Here is a 19,011-nt window from a genome sequence, read left to right on the forward strand (position 1 = left end):
AATTACAGGGCTAATAACGTTTGAGAAATTTCTCTGCAGAACCTTGCTTGCACTGTGCGGGCGAGGCCAAAATGCACCTCTAAATAATCAAGTATTGCATCATTTAGACGCCTACGGAAATTGCCTCTACGGTACTGCATATATATATTAAAAGCCAGACTTTAGCCGTCATTTTATAGTCGAAATCAATATCTTAGGTAACCTTGTTCGAAGAAGGATTTTTGTTTGCTGCTGTTGTTATTTTGCCAAATCATGGCTCCAGAGGCAAATCCACTTCTGCACTACGTTGCGGTCATGTTACGCTCGCTGCGTGTTCTTTCGCCGACTCACAAAGAAGACGTGGAAGACAAAAACGACTGATAAAATGTGGAGCCGCTTGAGAAGGACCGTGCTTGTCCACGCACGAGCGGTGAGATGAAACGTGGCCAGACCGCACTGAGCATGGTGGTGTCACAGGAGAGGGACGCCTGTGTTCAGCAGTAGATCGAGAATGGTAAATGCCTGAGAATGTAACCTTGTCGCAAAGCGATATTGAATCCAATCTCGTGGCCCTTGAAAGTAGAGATGCTGTGCTTTTATTGGCATCTACCCTGGTTGTGAATAAAGATTAAAGTACGAAAAAAAACCGTTAGAATGTTTTGGACTGTGGAGAGTTTGCATAACGCACTGACATCATTAATTGTTCTCTTTCACTGCAGAACTGGCTAGACCCTGCCAAGGAAATCAGAAAGCAGATCAGAAGTGAGTATGCCTGCAAGGATAATTAGATTGCATTATGTTGCGTGCGTGAATGTATGCTTATGTGTGTAAATGTGTTGCAGAATTAAATTGGCTCATTTTATCTGCTCTTAAAATGCATTTCTTTATTATGCCTTCGATTATAGGCAGACGGCTGGCTGTTTGCATACATTGCTTGCAGCCATTCGGATCACGGTTACTTTAAATACAGCCACTCATTCTCCCCCGGCCCCCCTGAACGCTCACCCAAGCAGCCATTAACCAGTGGTAGAACGTGTGCTAACGAGCATTACGCTGGCGCGGGTGTGTACGGCGCAACGTCCCATATCCGACCGTCGCATATCTGCCACGACCACTTAGCTCGCCACACCCAGTGTGGTGTTTCTGCGTGGGTGTAAGTGTAATCTTCCAAATTTTACCATTTTTTTAACGTACAGTCATGTATTCTTAATCTCGCACGGTGAAGCATTTTCCCATATTTTCACCGAAAACACGTTTTATATTTGTCCAGTGACCTTCTTGAGCATGTGAAGTACCGGTCATTTGCTCATAGATGTTCACAGATCCAACCTTGTTACACAGCCACCTATAGCTCGCTCTGCGGCGAGTTGGGTACGCGTCGTGGAGAACTGTCGCTGTAAACGCATCGCACAGGGACAACGGTGTGCGCATTTTGATGTTCTGATTGTTCGCGGTTGTGCTGTACTTTTAAAAAAAATATATCCTTTTGTGGATTTTTATTTAACGTTTTGTAAATGTATGCATGTTGAACTTCCTTCGCCACTGTACGTAGCCAACCGTGCAAATCGGAGGTGCTCATTATCACTCGCTGTGTCACTCCAAAGTCCACTGGCAACTAACTATCCCTCTTTCTCCCTCCCTCTCTCTTGAGACCCTTATTTAATATGTGATCAGGCTTTTCTCCGTGCGTGTTTTTTCTTCTCACGCCGGGTGCATCCTTTGGTTCACTCTCCGCGGTTGTGTGTGTGTGTGTGCGCGCGTGTGTGCGGTGAGCACACAAATTTGTGCTGCTTGCGGGATTCTCTCCTCGTTTGGCAGTCGCCCGATCCTCCGCGGCGGTGCGTGCGGCGGGCCGTTGTGAAGAAAGATTAACCATCAGCTGTGCATTATGGGTAGTAGAGTTGCGGCAGAGAGAGAGTTATGGCTGCCCTAAAACCAATTGAAATTGGTTGTTAAATTCGGAGACCCCTTTGCACGTGCCGTTAATATATATTTTTTGGGAGGAGGGAGGCGGGATATTAGTGATATTACATCGGGTATACTTTTTTTACTAAGGAAATATTACCGTGAAAATTCTTGGAAACAACCAGAGCTTTGCGACAGTTGTATCCCGTCGCATTCTGATTGAAAATTCATAACGCTTGGTTCAAGTTAATTAAATCGTCCCAGCCTGCCGCTGTCCATCCAAGCAGTGTAAATAGGCACAATGGTCAATCGGCAGGTTTACTGTGGTGGGGTAAAGTGTGGGGACTGAGACATGTCTGGCAGGAAGAGAAGAGTAGGCCAAAATACCCTCCAGAAATTCCTGGGCTGCACTTTTAGCTTTCTTTTACCTTTTACGTTGCGCTTGCATCCTATACAGTGCGTTCTTTCAAGTGGTAACTTTTGGTTATTTATTTATAGGCATGAATTTGATGTTTGCTGCATAATAATACAAACGAAAATCCCGATTTGCACGTTCAGAGGATAAACCGCAATTAGCCTCGTAGTTTTACTGAGAGCCTTACTTAAAAATGCAAGAGCTCAAAAGTATGGAGGTTAATCTCTCTAGCGAATTGCTCACAAAGCGTAATGTCTTTGGGGCGGAAAAAAAAAACTGTCCAAAATCCAAGTGGAGATCTGTAAAAGCCAACGGTTGCCTCAGGCGTTGGCTAAAACCGATCGCAAGTCAGAATTTGACTTCAGGCATAGGATGGGAATGTAATTCATGACAGTCCAGCGATGGCACTCGGTGTCAATATTAATGAAGATGTGATGCGGTTCAATCTTGATTTGAAGCTTTCGTGACTGCAGGAATCCATACTCCTTGGTTCTTTCGGTAAAGTCACGTAGGTATAAAATAAAATAAATCACGACGTTTCGGGCGCAACACAAGCGTCTTCTGCTGAGGCAGTCGACCATGCTTTCCCACCGGATGAGTACGCAACAATCCAAACGGGGGGCAGCTCTCGGTTTCTGCGGTTCGTTGCTTTCCCAGCGGCAGTCGGGCGCTTACGTTGATCTGCCCAAGATTGGCGTGTGGTGAAGTTCTGTTTTGTTTCTTGATTCGGAGCTCGGAACATTTCAGGAAAGACACTCAGAATTTCAATTGGCCTGCGAGTGCAGATGGCAACCGACGTTTATCGCCGTTGGAAACGAGAGAATTTGGCAGCAATGTTCTTTCTGCGCCGGCCTGATTGGAATACCTTATTATACTGGAGGCCCCGTTTGGCCGACGACCCTTGGAAAGGGCCGCTTTTGCCGGCGCGCGATTCTCCACTCCGAGGACACTGTCACATAAAGAAAAATTAATTGCGCTTGTGCGCTCTGATATGGTCTTGCCAAGCACTTTGCATCGTACGCGTTGTGTGGAGTGGGGGTGTGGGGGGCAACTCTGGTGGTTTGGCAGCAGCCAGGGTAGTTTGCGAGGTGAGGTTTCGGACGGAGAGAGTGCCCGCCGGCTGTGACATCCGCTGGTTATCTGCCACCGCTAATGAAACACCGCGCGATGAATTATTATTTTTCATATATTTTTTTTGGCTTGCATCTCTGGACGTGGTGCTTGGCCTGTGACCAATCATAGTTAACACAGCTGGCGTGGGCCAATTGCCGGGCTTGTGATATGGGGGACAACACTAGTCAACACACTTTTTCTGGCATGAGGTATTCCAACGGTTTTAAGGTAATTTTTGGGTGCTGATTCCAAATCTGGCATCAGTTTTTGTCTATCACATCAGGTTTTTCAATAAAAACTGCAGAAGAAAAATATTAAATAAATGTGGATATCTACATAAATTTTTATTATAAACACACTATCCTAATAATACAGCACCATATTTTAACACTAAAGCAGTCACTGACTCGCAACAACTTGCAAACATAAATGACAGAGTTAATTTAGGGTAAAATCAATGAAAATGGGGTATGCCGATAGCATAAAAATGAGATGTGATAGAGCAAATCTGAGATCAGATTTGGAATCAGCACCCTGAAATTAGTCTAAAACAGCTGCAAAAGTCCAGGCCAGAAAAAAATGTGTTTTTTTTGTTGACCGGTGCAATACTTATCTGGGACCATGGGGTTCATACATGCCATGTGCTGGCCACAGCTTTGGACACAGGGGCTCCACGTGTGGCTTAGGGGTTTTTTTACCATTTCTTTACGATGTTTATTGTACAGCTGCGTAGGTATTTTTGCACTATTGTACTGTGCATCGATCTCTGCTGGTTGTACAACGTCCAGTGCAGCCTTGAAAGCGAATCGAAGAGTCCAAACTCTGTAACTGATGAGGTTATCACAGCAGCGAGATGTTAACTACCTCGCCTGACATACAGGAGCTCATGAGTTCGATCCCGACCCTGATGCCTGGATATTTTGAGTTTTCACGTTCACTCCCCGTGGTCGCGTGGATTTTTCTCCCAGTTAACCGGGTTTTCCCTCCACATGTAGAAGCAACGTGCGTTCAGACTCTTTGGCTGCTATAAATTTCCGCACGGTGAGCCACTTCGTGGAGCTATCATTTGTGGCCAGGTCGCTTCAGAAAAAAGAGCTACACAGCTCGGTGGGCCTTTCCTTGTAAACTCATCGTAACGGAAAAATAATGTAATCTGGAAGCCTCGAAATAACGCCCAAAAATGTGTACAAAAGAATCACGAGCCTTTCGTGTGCTATGCAAAAAGCACAATCGGTTTGTGAAGCATTGTTATATTGTAGTCCATTTGATGGGTCCTAGTATGGGTGAAACCAGTCTACCGTTGTCTCTCTGTCTCACCTGCTGCCTGTCAGTTGGTCGCATTTGCTTCAATTTATTTTGATGGTAACTTCAGACAAGTGGACCGCAATGAGGTGCTTCAGGAACCGTTGATGTTTTTTTGTCGCACAGTGCACACAGGCCGAGAGAATTTGTTGGTGTTTACGATCACCTGTGTGATGTGTGCACCTAAGTGAGCGGCAGCTGGTGGATGCTGTCTTCTGTAGTGTGGATTGAAAACAAGAAATTTGGATAAAGGGTGCCAACTATTTGAAAAGTTTGCTCAGCTTATTTCGGCTTCTACGATATCTGTCTATCGTGAGACAGAATCGATGCAAATACATGGATTTGATTTGCTCTTTTGTCATCTCCAGCCCAATCACTCCCGTCCGTTCACATTTATTTAATTATTTGCCGTCAAAAATTATTAAAATCGTCAGGACTCCCAGATGGGCATTTGCCAAGCAGCTCTCTGCTGCTGATGGATATCAGCCATGTTTTGTAAACAAACTCTTGTCACCGCCTTTCCATTTCGGATGTTTCCTTGCCGAGCCTCGTTGACAGCAGCGCTGGCTCTGGGCGCGGAGTGGCCGCGGCCTTTTCAGCATGCGCGCGCTTCAGCCGCGCCGTCGATCAGTGGGAACACGTGACACTTAACGAACTTAAATTGGCGATTCGCTGGGAAACCGTGCGGTGATATTAGCTGCTCAAGACTGACCATGATTCCCCCCCCCCCCCCCGCCCTGTTTACCTGTGAGAGAACCCGCGGTCAAGATTAATGATGGGGTGGTGGCCAAGGAATGCAGTACGCCCAAGGGGATGTCCACAGAGGAGATGGAGCGATGAAATCAGTTGGTGCGCTACCGGGTGCCAGGTCGATTATTGCATCGCAGGAATGCAAAACAACGGGATGGCTTGGGCAGGCCTTCATCCAGCAGTGGATTGATCATAACCGATGGTGGTGACCCACGTGAAATACCCCGTTGTATTTTGAGCCACTTGGGATTCTTTTTTTCGTTGACGCTGCCAGCCTTTGTGCCGGACTGCACGGTCTGCACAATTTATCTTTAAATTGAATTCAGGGTGGGGTGGGGAGGGAGGGGAGGGGGAGGGGAGGGAGGGGAGGGGGCGGGAGGGGAGGGGGAGGGGAGGGAGGGGAGGGGGAGGGGAGGGAGGGGAGGGAGTGCGCTTGTGCATTTGGCGCTGACGCAGCCCCTGGCCGAGCTGCCAGCCCCTGGCCGCAGTGCTGCCTTCGCTCCGGAGCAAATGCTGTGCGGCTCACTGATGAGCAAAACCTCATTGGCTCGTCGCCATAGCAAAAACGAAGCGATCACCCATGCCTGCTGCTCGCACGGCCCTGGCATTGCGAGCACGGCAGCGGCGGCAGAGAGAGTGGCCAGTCAGTGTGCGGCAGTTTGACGGCGGCGGGCCGGTTGAGGAGGAGGGGGCGGGGTGGGGGGGCATGCATTTTGTGATCTTACCAAGCGATCGGGGTGGGTGGATTGGCAGCGGCGGCGCTGCCGTGTTGACGAGGGGAAAATGTTTGCGGCCCGCGTGCAGCGGCGCTCGAAACGAGAGCGGCGAATGGCGCGGGCACCCACAGGCGCATGTCCCCGCTCGCTCGCGTATTTGCGGAGAGGTCGCCCAATAACAGATTGCGTCTGATGCACGAGATGCAGCCCACGTTATTACCCCAGCTGGAGCCATCGAGACACGGTTGGGGGGGGGGGGGTGCAAAGCCTTTGATTCTTACACGACAGCTTTTATGTTGTCTTTTTTTTACTTTCTCCTCGCAGTGTGCCGACAACTAATTAGTCTTGTGCAGTGCCAATGTCTCGCGCAGACGTGCGTCAAGCCAAGAAATTGTTATTTACGCTCAAAATAAATAAGATAAACGTGCACGCCGTCGAAGTTAGCCATTCTCTTATCACGCAAGACTTAGCCGTAGAGACACAGTGAAATATGAAGGCACACAGCAATCTCAGTCTTCTCCTGTCATCGCAGTAGCGGACTATTTTATCACGTGATGGGCGCTGACACATTTTTCGCTCGCGTCTGAAATAAAAGCGGCAATGGCAATGTACTGCTTTTCGTCACAATTCACAGTTGACTGCTGGATTGTTTCACCATACTTCACCAAGCTGGTCATCGTGGGTTGAATGAAAGGAGGGGGGGGGGGTGGCACAGGAAAGCAGTTGAGGCATCACTCGCCACTGCTGTTAGCCGCGGCCCAGAATACGAACCAAGGTCACCGGGTTCATAGTATGGTCACCACTTAAACAATGCGCCACCACAATTTAACGTGTGAATACTTTTAGGCGTGTAACTTTTTGGCCATTGACAAGTTGTAATCATAATAATGCGTTTGGCAGCTGGTATTTCACGTCACTCAACAAATGTGTTTTTTTAAGGTAAAAAAAAAGTGTTACCTGATTGTCAAACTGCGCGAAATGAAAACATGATTCCAAGAATGGCCTCTCTTCATGCAACCTCATCAGTCCGAGGAGCAATTAATGGCAAGGAGGCAGCGTTTGCAGTGACTCACAAATAATTAGCGTCCGACCGTGCACCTCTTTCTTGGGATTTTTCCATTCGTTGTCAGCGAGCGATTATTGCCGAGCGCTTGCGTGCCCGCGATGCACATTGTGCCCTTCTTTAATTGGCGCGTTTTCTAAGCGTTATTGGACTCGTGATGTATTTTTCTGAGCAAGGGGAAAGCAGGATGACGGGGAAGGTTCACGCGCCGGTGAACGCGGGGCTGCTGGAGAACGCAGATCGGTTATTTAAACAGTCGTGCGATGAGCGGCCAGATATAAATAATGAATGTATGCAAGCGAATATTACACCGCTTTTCCCCGTCTTGTTAAATATTGTCCTTAAATTGTAATTTTAAAATGATTTGCTCGATTACCTGCCGTTAAAAAAAACTATCTCCGCAACCACATGACTCTGTCTTATTTGTTTTTAATGTCATGCTTTTTTTTTATTTTATTCAACAATGGCATATCAACTTTGATAATGCTCTAGTCTGGAAAACTAGGTTATGATTATAGGCTGGGCTCTGTTCATTACCGGTGCGCAAGGAATGAACGCAAAAATCCTAGGCGAATTTAAATATTGGGTTTCAGAAATCACAGGCTTTACAAAAAGAAAGTTGAAATACTTGGTCTTGCAGGGCTTTCATGCTGTACACGTTGATATAAATGTAATGTGCCACAGCCAGTGAACATTTAAAAGGACGGTGCTCTATATATAAAGAAATGTATAAGAAACTACTCTCATTTTCCCTCCTGAGATTGATTATATGAAGACATTAAAGTCTGCCTTAATTTGGAATACCATTCCTCCTGCTGCCTTGGTGCTTTCGCGGTTGTGTCGGTGTGGTGTGCTGCTCGTCTTGTTGTCCAACGTTTTGCTCCACGTGCTGTCGGGTTGTACCGCGTGACGTACGGCACGGTGTCCCAACGTTTCACGCAAAGGCGCTAGGAGCGAAACGGCGGGCGCCTGGTATGCAGGAGGACGTGGGTTCGATCCCGACCCCTGACACCTGCTGTATATTTGGAATTTGTATGTTCTGCCTGTGGTCGCGTGGATTTTTCTCTGCGTTTCGAGTGTTTGGCTGCTATAAATTTCCACACGATGATAAGCCACTTCGTTGAGCTATCATTTGTGACAGCCAGGCCGCTTCTGAAAAAGAGCTACATAGCTCAGTGGGCCTTACCGAACGATCCAGCGCATGGGAGTCCTGTTTCAACCCTCGTGATGTGAATGCCGAACTGATATGCCCTCGCGTACGGCGGTGGAGTGTGCCTGACGCATACGTGCGAGTCTTGACTGGAGCCTCTCTCGGTTTCAGGCGGTCCCTGGGTGTTCTCCTTCAACGTGAAGTTCTATCCCCCTGACCCCTCGCAGCTGAGCGAAGACATCACGAGGTGAGAGAATCCCTTCCCTCTGAAAGCCCGTGGCAACCGCAATATTGTGCACTACAAAGTATAAAAGGTCACCTTTTTACACGTCAAAAATATACAGAGCGTATGGTGTGGCCAAATCCTTTATCGAGATGAAGTGTAGCTTATCATATTTTAGAGAAATGTGCCCTGTATATTTTTACTTGTGCACGTTGACGTTCGTAATCTTTTGGTAAATAAATGAGCACGATGTAATATTTACGTAAGTAAATAGAACACGACGTATAAATGATAATGTTCGTCGATCGTGGTACATGAACCGTTTGGCCGCTGCGCGTGATGTCCCATGTATTTAACATGTTGGTTTTCCCACGTCGTCATTGTTCAAAGCTGCTGCTGCTGCTACATAGCCAACACATTTTCGGTACTGTGCTGTGTTTATTGTCTGGCCAATGGGCGCAAGAGCTTTCGATTAATTCCAGATTTGAAGCTTTCGTGACTGCAAGGATTCATACTCTTTGGTTTTTTCGGTAAAGTCACGTCGGTAAAAAATTTAATAAAATAAATGACAAACAACTAAATTAAATCACAACGTTTCGGGCGCAACACAAGCGTCCTTCTTCAGGTGGGGACAACATAGCGAAAGCACAACCGCTTAATTTAGTTGTCTTCATTTATTTTATTAGATTTTTTTACCTACGTGATTTTACCAAAAAATGTACCCGTAAAAACAAAGTTTTTCACTATAAATCCTTTATATGTGTGGCGGCTAGAGTCCTCTCGTCCTCTGGCTTGAGATGGCTGCCACCTATGGGTCAGATGATTGTCTGGCAGCATTAAGCAATTGGTAATTAAATATTTAAAAAAATTTCCCTAAACAGTGTAAAATTTTGGAAATTTGTTTTCACGAAAATTAATTGTCACACACAACGAGTCTGTGTGCAAAATGTCAGCTCAATTGGATCACGGGAAGTGGGTTAAAAAACGACCGAAAGATTTGCACGGTCGTAAGCAAGCAGGCAAGCACGCAAGCATGCAAGCAAGCAAGCAAGCGAACTTAATATAAAGGATTTAATAATATAAAGGATTTAAAAAAAACAAAGAGTATAGCTTTCGACTAGCACGGTTGCCTACGCACGCATGCGTACATTCATCCCTCTCATCGGAGTATTTCCGTTGCCCCTCCCAGGTACTACCTGTGCCTGCAGCTGCGAGAGGACATCCTGCGGGGGCGGCTGCCCTGCTCGTTCGTGACGCACGCGCTGCTCGGCTCGTACGCGGTGCAGGCCGAGCTGGGCGACTTCGACCCCGAGGAGCACGCGGGCGACTACGTCTCCGAGTTCCGCTTCGCGCCCAACCAGACGCGCGAGCTCGAGGACAAGGTCGTGGAGCTGCACAAGACGCACAGGTGTGCGGCGGAGCTCCGGTGGGGGTGGGGGATGGCGACGCCGATCCCCCCGCTACGCGTGATCTGTGAGCCTCTCCGTGGCTGTCGCCGGCAGAGGTGGAACTAGAAACTTCCCAGATTTACCCAGGTTTTCCAGGCTGGGTGGTGGTGGGGGGAGTAACAGTGACAACAACAGCGACAACTATGACGCTGAACAATAACAACAACAAACCAGTGTGTAAGATGTAGAACAATCACAGCGAATGAGAATTCAATTGTGCTTTGCTATTCTTCCAGCGGGAATGAAGGTGACTTAAAATCAACGTGTGCCTGTTGAACGTCTTTTGCACCGTACGTAGCCGACCGTGCGAATCAGAGGTGCAATCCGGAGGTCGACGGTTTAATTTCGACTGTCGGCACGCAAGTTGGAAAACAAAAAGCGCAAGTTTCATAACGCCCACCACCACCCACCTCCGCCTCTGTGCCCCCCAGCAGTACAAATAGGTGCACCCTACTACAGTTGAATCAATTGACGGCTCGCCTCTGGTGGGGATGCAGTGTGGGCAACTACCACCTCTTACAAGACAATGCACCCAGCCAGCGTGGAAGAGCAGACCCAAAAAAATTGCCCTGGAGAAGCGGAGCTTTCCAGAGCTCTCTCCGGCTGCGGGGGTATAGGCCCTTCCGCCAGCGATGGCGTGCGCACGCCATTGTGGTGCTGCGCCTCTGTACCTTTTGCCCACACGTACGTACGCCGAACTTCTTATCGCGGCGTACATCGCCGAGCGCGCTGACATGCCGTTTCGTGCCCTCTGCGCGCCCCCCCCCCTCCCTCTTTGTACGACGCCGACAGAGGAATGACGCCGGCCGAGGCTGAGCTTCACTTCCTGGAAAATGCCAAGAAGCTGTCCATGTACGGGGTGGACCTGCACCATGCCAAGGTGACACCCCAACCCCACCCGCACTCGCACTCGGGCACAACGCCACGCGACTCGGATGATTCGCACGGCGAACTTAAACATGCGACGCCCTCCGATCGCCCGGAGGATGTTGTCCGCTGTCGGGCGTCGCGGTCACGAGATGTTCACTTACCTGGCTTTGTATATACAGGAGGTCGTCGCGGGGTAGATTCCGACCCTGACGCCCGCTTCGTATTTGGAGTTTGTGTTGTTTTCTCCGGGTCCTCCGTTTTTTTCCTCCACCTTCAGAAACGTCACGCGTTTAGAATATTTTGGCTGCTGTAAATGTCCACGTGATGAGCCATTTTGTTGAGCTGTCGTTTGTGGCCTGGTCGCTTCTGAAAAGAGCTACATAGCTCAGTGGTCCTTACCTGCTAAAATAAAATCAGTCTATTAGTTTTAGTAACACTCCTCTGTACATATGTATGTTGAAGTTCTTTCGCACCGTACGTAGAAAACCCGTGCTAAGCGGAGGATGCTTGCAAAGTTACTGTTAACATGACCTTGGCTCATTGATTCCTCCACCCGCGTCCGTCCAGTGCCTGCCAAGCTGCATAGGCTCTCCCGGTCGCCTGAGGAATGCGTTACAGTAAAACCTTGGATTGCGATCATAATTATTTCCGGAAACGTGTTTGTAATCCAAAGCACTCGTATATCAGTTGTGATCACGTGACGCTCGGCAGACAAAGCGTATACACGTACTACTCGTATTGCAAGACCTCGCTCATTTATCAAATTAATATTTATTTAAGAAATTTGCTCGTCTTGCGAAACACTCGCAGACCAAGGTACTCGCAATCCAAGGCTTTACTGTATTAGGTTGCGCTCGTTGCACGTAAAGTGCTTGCCACAAATGAACCACAAATCAAGATTGAACCGCAATTCCTCGCTGATCTCGTCAAGGAGCATGAACCATCATCACGCGAACTCCGGTCGTCATCCTCGCAGCAGCAGCTTTTGGCTGGCCATCGGACAAAGACGGTCACCGCCTCGCGCGCTTTCAGATGCGCTCCTACGGCCGTCTGGAAAGCTCTCCCTTCCGATATTAGGAAGCCACAGGAGCTATGCACTTTTAAATAATCTAGATTGAAAACTAATTTCTGTAGAGCTGCTTTTTGTGTTTAGTTTGTTGTCCTTTCCCTGCACCTCCGATTAGTACGGTTGGCGATGTAAGGTGCGAAAGAAGTTCAACCTACATATTGAAGGATTCGGTCAACTAGACTGGCTGCTTCGTCTCATTCCTACCGTGTTCAATGACCATACAGCAGGTCACAGAAACGCACTCACTCGCTCATCCACACACTCAACCACTACACCATAAATGATACTGTTTATTGCTGTGCGGCTTGGTATTTTAGACCTTTGGGCCCGTGTTCAGCAACTGTATAAAACACACACACAAAGATCCCCCGTATAGCCTTAACATACTGTTGAGGCAAGTGCTGGTAGTGAGCACCTATGAAGGCCGGGCACGGCTCACGAGGTGGTGGGTCGCCAATACCACACCCGGCCGCCTTTGTCTCCCCAGTGGTGATGTTTTTTACACACCGCACCAGGTACTCATTTGAGGCTGAGTCGACCTAAGGGAGGCTCGGGACCAATTCCGATAATCCTCACTGGTGTTGGCCATGAGCGGGAATCGTACTCGGGTTCCTAGTGCAGCGCGGTTACTGCACCCACCACCGCTCTCCACTTAAAAATTAACAAAAAACGCACGCGCACACACATGCACACATGCGCGTGCACTCACACGCGCACACGCGCACACGCACACAGATGCGCACACACATGCGCACACACGCGCGTTTCGACTTTCCCTCTCGTCGTTGCTCTTTCAAAGATTCTCACAACCTTGCTCAATGCAATAAAACATATTCATGATTACCTAGTACAGCTGCAGTTTGTCACGCGGTATGTTTGGCCACTTGGCCTTTTGGGTGCTGAGCTCAGCGACCGTGATTAAAATAAAATAATAATTCGGTGAGACTTCGAGCGGACAGTTACTGCTCTGTGAACTTTCCTCTCTCTGACGTTACCTTGTTTAAAGTCCCAAATTAATCTGCGTTGACGTAATCTTCCCGGTTGTAACGTGTGTGTGTGTGTTCCTGCATCTAGCATACCATTTTACTGGTCGCCCAAAAAGAACATTACATCAAACCCACGGTTATAGAGACCACATATGCTCAGGGGATAGGGGGGATATGACATGGGATTATGTCAAGGAGACTTGAACGTGAATGTTAAACGTTAAATGGAATGTACGTATGTATCTTGGTTCTTTCGGTAAAGTCACGTAGAAGGGAAGTAATAAAATAATACAAATAAAACACAATAAAATAATTCTCACGACGTTTCGGCCACAACGCAAGCAGCCGTCCTCAGGTGAAGAACAGGTCTGTCGGAAAGACAGCGTCTGAATGAAACACCACCAGGCTTGAAGCGTATATTTAAGCTGGGTTGGAGGGGGAAGAGCGCTTTGACAAAATAATTTGCATATCACGTGTGTATGTTGAACTCCTTTCGCACAGTAAGTAGCCAACCGTGGTAATCGCAGGTGCAGGGGGAAAGACAACAGAAGGATCCCAGTGAGGATGGAGTAATAATACGATCTGATGTTGTCTATCGTGCATTCAACCCTAGCAGCTCTCGTCCCCCGTGTAAAGAGGAAAAGCTGCTACGGTCCATTGCTTTATTGTCGCAACATTTGCATTGCATGCAGCCACCCCCCTCCAACTGTTGCAGACCGTTTGTATATCAAATGACTTTACTCAAAACATTCCAAAGGGACGCTGAAGCTGAACCTTCAGCAGGAGGAGCCCATCCCCTCCAGCCCCCCACCCTACCCCCCATCCAGCCCCCCCCCCCGCCCCCTAAGCGCTACAGTGCCGGTTAAATGCGAGCGTTCACGTAGGATTCGAGCACGTGCACAAGTAGAGAATTTCACGAGTGGCGTGGGTGGGGGTGGTGGGCGTTTGTGATTGGCAGGTGAAGAGAGTGGCAGGTAAAAGGTTCCTATGGATTCAAGAGGAGAGAGACGACGTGGTAATAGGAGTGCAAACGAAGCCAAAACCGTTACATTAAATATAAAAATTAACTAAACCTCTTTTCCATAATCCAGGTTTTTTTGGGTTGGATCGCGTAAATAAAAAAATCTGTCGTTAAACATATCTACCCCTCTATCACATCTACCGCTCTATTTAAGGAATGAAATAGGAGGATTTCTCCACAAATCTGGCTGTCGCCTGATGAAGCTAGTTGTAATTACTGGTGAAAAGTCGTACTCAGATTGTAAATGTTGTGGCTTTGCTCTCCAACACACCGGTGTACTGCACTAGTAACGCATTGGCGCGTTCTGTTTACGTGACAAACCTTACTAATTGGCTGTGTCGGGTAGTGGTGGGTTGATTTACACATTATATATGCGATCTAACCCAAAAAAACCTCCATTATGGATTATATTGGTTGGGAAAGACTACGTGTTAAACTAAAGTTTTTTTTGTTAGCAGGAAACAACGTGGCCACAAATGATAGCTGAACGTAGTGGCTTATCGTGTGGAAATGTATTGCAGCCAAATACTTAAAATGCATGATTCTAAATGTGTAGGGAAAAAGCGGAGGACCCAAAGAAAAATCCAAGGGGAGAGAGACACGCAAACTCCAAATACACAGCAGGCGTCGGGGTCAAGCTCGTACCCCACGACCTTCTGTATACCAGGCGACGTAGTTAACATCTCACCACTGTGGCGCCCACATGTAGATTTTCATAGCCAATGTAACGATTCATGATAGATTCACGGGTTAGGCCACGCAAACGACCCGACCGAAGCTGTATCATTATGAACCCTCCACCAAACGGCCACGGCCGGTGAGACTTAATCGTAAGAGACAGTTGGTTGCAGGCGGGTGGCGTTCCATCGCACAGGTGGTGGTGTTTATCATCTGACATGTGACATGTGCACAGAAGGGAATTTATTGACTTTGTCCGTAGCCATTCAGGAAATCGCAATGCAATATCGAGCCAAACTTATTGTGTGTGCTGTCAATTGTCGGTGGACTGCAGATTGTTTTTTTTTGGGGTGGGCCGTTATTGGGTAATAACCTGTGCAGTTTATTTGTGTTCAAGTTATTTATAAATATTTTTTGATATTGGGTGTAATTTTAAAAAAATTGCTTGGAAATTGCACCGTGATGGAGTTTCTTCGAACGGTCCGTTTCATTCAAGCCCACGGAACGCCTCGTTTGCTTATAATTCTGTTCAAGTGCCTTTTCTCACCGTCTTGCACGTCCCCTTTCACCGTGCCCCCCCCCCCCCCCCCAGCTAACCCCACCTCCCACCCCTCACCACCACTCCTCACGCTCCACCACCAACCTCCCTCTGCAGCACCGGCATCACAAGTTGACATTTGAGGGCCCGAGCCCCACACTTGGCATGAAAAAACAAAATGGAAGTTACGGATGAATTGGGTTGGCCCAGTGCCCAACATCGAGTCCGCTCTCTGCACTGGTCCTGTCAGTCTGTGAAGGGGGGGTAGTTTTCCATTACTTAGATTGCACAGGGAAAAGCAAATGTCGGGGGGCGCGGGGGTGGCAGGGTTGTCGCATTGGCAACACTTGTGCCATTTGTTTAGAACTGCTTTTTGTGTTCAGTTTTGTTGTCCTTTCCCCCGCCCGCCCGACCGCACCTCCAATTAACTTGGCTGGCTACGTACGGTTGCGAAATAAGTTCAGCATACATACAAGAAGGACATGGGTTAGATTCCCGACTTGGGCGCTTTTCTGCATGGCGTTTTTCTCTTTCCGCTTGGGTTTCCTCTGAGTTCTCCGTTTTCCACCCATAGCGAAAACTAAAAAAACATAAAATGTAACTGCTGGTGGCAAAAAAAAATCCCAAATCTGAAAAAAACGACCTGCAAATGACTGCTGTGTGTAATCCCAAGATCCCAAGATTACACACACCAGCAACATCCCCCCCCCTCGTTATGAGGGCTTGGCAGGACCCTCCCGTAACTCAGTGATGCTTTCCTGGGTTAATGAGCACAACACCTTCCCTTTGAAATGGGGGATTAATAATGGAGGAAGGAATGGAAGAAAGGCGCAAACCAACGCCGTCGTCATTTCATCGATCTTCCAATTCCACCGACGCACGGAGCCGCGAGACGGCAACTTGTTCTCGACGACGCCCACGTGCGTCCGTGTCGCTGCCTCAGATTGGCACGCGCCGCCCTCCCACTGGATGTCGTCAGCGGTGGCAGCAGCCCGCGTCACTGAGGCTGTGCGGTCTCCGCGTCGCCCACATTGCCCGTCTGAGCAATTTCCTCGCAAAGCCCTCTGCCACATCTCTCTCCCCCACTGCGTGCGGTCCTCTCGGCTAGCCGACTGAATACTGACATGCCGCCCAGCCAATCCTTAACGTCAGTGTTCTCCGTGGCGTACCGCTGTGCTGTGATGGAATGCCGCGTGCTCGATTGTAAGGGTGCTCACATTTTATTTCGGACCTGCTTCTCACGAATCCATGCTGCCGGGGCGTAACAGGCAGCACGTGATACTTGCAATCGTGAAATTAAATTGAGTTTGGGGCAGCGGTCCTCGGTGAATGTCGAGCAATGGCGGTCTTGTGCGGAGTGTGGCTCTGAGTACAAGCGTGCGTGCATGTATGTGTGTGCGTGAGTGTTGGGAGTGGGGAGCGGTAGTGTAGCGGTTAGCGCGCTGCGCTATGAACCTAGCGACCCGGGTTCGATTCCCGCTCACGGCCAACACCAGTGATGATTATCTGAACCGGTCCTGGGCCTTCCCTAGGTCGACTCAGCCTGAAATGAGTACCTGGTGTGGTTTGTAAATATCGCGACTGGGGAGAGAAAGGCGGTCGGGCGTGGTGCTGGCCACCAACTCCCTCGTGTATCGTTCCGGCCTTCATAGGTGCTCGCTAACAGCACTTGCCCCTACAGTCTGTTAAGGCTATATGGGGGATCTTTGCCTTTATCTTTGTGGGGAGTGAGAAAATGGCATACTACACGGATGGCATTTTCTCTCTCCGTCTGCTGCAGCAGAGGTGTTAGGGATTCAAATGGACCTACATCTCTGTTTTGTTGACCTGGTCAAGGGCGATGATGCCATCAGTGGGCCAGGCCTCTGGGTAGGTTTTCATGCTTTTGGGGTCCCTGGCCCAGGTAAAGTTGTGTGGCTGGGAGTCAGCCATTCCCCATTTTACGTTGGGGTGCGACAGGGATGTCCTCTGGTTCCCACATTATTTAACGTCATCTTCGACCACTTCGTTAGATACACCTTTCATGGCTGTACCAATGGAATTTCTATCTGGTAAAAATACAATGGGAGGCTGGTCGATGCTCAGGTACGGGCAAGGGATGTCTCCCTACTGGTCAACCATGTTATGTACGCCGATGATCTGGTGGTTGCTGCTCACTCTAAGAAGGAGTTGGAGGTTCTGCTGCTGAACCTGGAGGATGCCACTAAAATGGTGGGGCCTTACCATCAGCCGAACCAAAGCTTAGCACCTGCCTGGGTATTTATTTTATTATTATTATTATTATTATCCAAAACTCCATTTGTGGTGAGAGTGGACCAGTTTTCCGTACCTGGGTCGTGTGCTTTATGACCTCAATATCCTTGAATAGCCACCTCGCAAATGGCGCTTGCCCCAACGGTCCGTTAAAGGCTATATGGGGGGATCTTTGCCTTGTGTGTTGGTTTCAGGACTCTGAGGGTGTGGACATCATGCTGGGCGTGTGCGCAAACGGGCTGCTCATCTACCGAGACCGTCTGCGCATCAACCGCTTCGCATGGCCCAAGATTCTGAAGATCTCTTACAAGCGCAGCAACTTCTACATCAAGATTCGTCCCGGGGAGGTGAGTAGGAGGCATGGTAGCGGTGGGGGGTGGGGAGGTCCCTGTTAAGTTGCCCTCGATTGGTCTCCGGCTGTTTTGTTTCATTTGCGGACGAGCTGTGAAGTGCCCTCCTTTTGTTGCGCCGCGTTGCTCACACCGCATGCTGCTCTGCTACTTCTCTGCCTTTCCCCCCCGCTCTTCTTCTCCGTGAGAAAGGGGGGGGGGGAGGGGGTGGCAACTCGTTTGAGAATTTCAAAATCGGAATATTTACATGGGAAGAATTCAATGAGCGATGAAGCTCTTATTTTCACAGATGTCCAGTAGAGGTGGGTCAGAACGTTACAACAAAAAACATTGCAAAAACACGACAGGAGTGCAAAGTATAGGAAAGGTAAACAAATCGCTTAAAACATTTATACAAATAAAACAACAAATTTTGATCTTGCCAGGTAAAGCCCACTGAGCTATTGGCTTCTTCGTTTTTAGTTTTTTTTGCCCCGAGTTGGTGTCCTCTGCAGGAAGTACCGTTACAAGCTGCATGGCCGCTGAGACGTGTTGGTGTCTTTGTTGTTGTTGTTGTTGTTTGAAGATACTTCTCGTCATCTTTCGTTTTGTTTTTTTTACAAAAATGCGATCGAAGAACAACAGTGGGACGACGGTGTCAAAAGTTTAGTCAGCAGTTAATAAAAAAACAGCAAAAACTTTAAATTAGCCGCCATTGGAAAATAAAATTAACAAACGTTTCAAGCTTGATAAACAACAAGCCCAAGGACTGGCTGTGTTTTATGTAAAAAAAAAACCCCACTAAATTTACGGCGTGCACATGAATAATGAGGTTGAAGTTAACACTCATTCGGCTCTGACAAGTGTGTAATTAATGTGAATCTGTTGCTCTTTTTAAATTTTAATTGACTGCCTCACTCTTTGCATCTGCAGCAACACTAAGAGGCGTCATTTACACACTAGCATCTGCTCGATTTCTCCTCGCGCGTGCACATCGGAGCTTTTAAAGTCTTTCGTTTTCAAGGCTCTGAGCTATTTCGTTAGATTTCATATAAAACTACGCGTCTGCCCCGAACATCGGTGCTCGCAAACCCCAAATGCCCACCGCTACCGCCGCTCCGAGGCGTAGTGCTGTACATTGCGGTGAGCGAACCCGCAGCGGTGACCTGCAGGGGGAGGGAGGGGCAGAGGTCGCAAACGGGT

The 19,011-nt window shown here is 48.4% G+C and overlaps 1 protein-coding gene across 12 annotated transcripts in view; it reads left to right on the forward strand.

The window, feature by feature from the left end:
* LOC133349164 (protein 4.1-like) overlaps positions 1 to 19,011 on the forward strand; it is a 123,346-nt gene that overhangs the window by 74,084 nt on the left and 30,251 nt on the right. For all 12 annotated transcript variants that reach the window (XM_061562421.1, XM_061562420.1, XM_061562416.1 and 9 more), the window contains 5 exons: positions 699 to 741; positions 8,565 to 8,640; positions 9,806 to 10,024; positions 10,857 to 10,944; positions 17,674 to 17,826. In XM_061562421.1, coding sequence (XP_061418405.1) covers positions 699 to 741; positions 8,565 to 8,640; positions 9,806 to 10,024; positions 10,857 to 10,944; positions 17,674 to 17,826 — 579 coding nt within the window. The remainder of the gene's footprint in view (positions 1 to 698; positions 742 to 8,564; positions 8,641 to 9,805; positions 10,025 to 10,856; positions 10,945 to 17,673; positions 17,827 to 19,011) is intronic.

The sequence above is a fragment of the Lethenteron reissneri genome, chromosome 29, assembly GCF_015708825.2.
Source record: "Lethenteron reissneri isolate LAM-NWPU_2019-01 chromosome 29, ASM1570882v1, whole genome shotgun sequence".
Lineage (NCBI taxonomy): Eukaryota > Metazoa > Chordata > Hyperoartia > Petromyzontiformes > Petromyzontidae > Lethenteron > Lethenteron reissneri.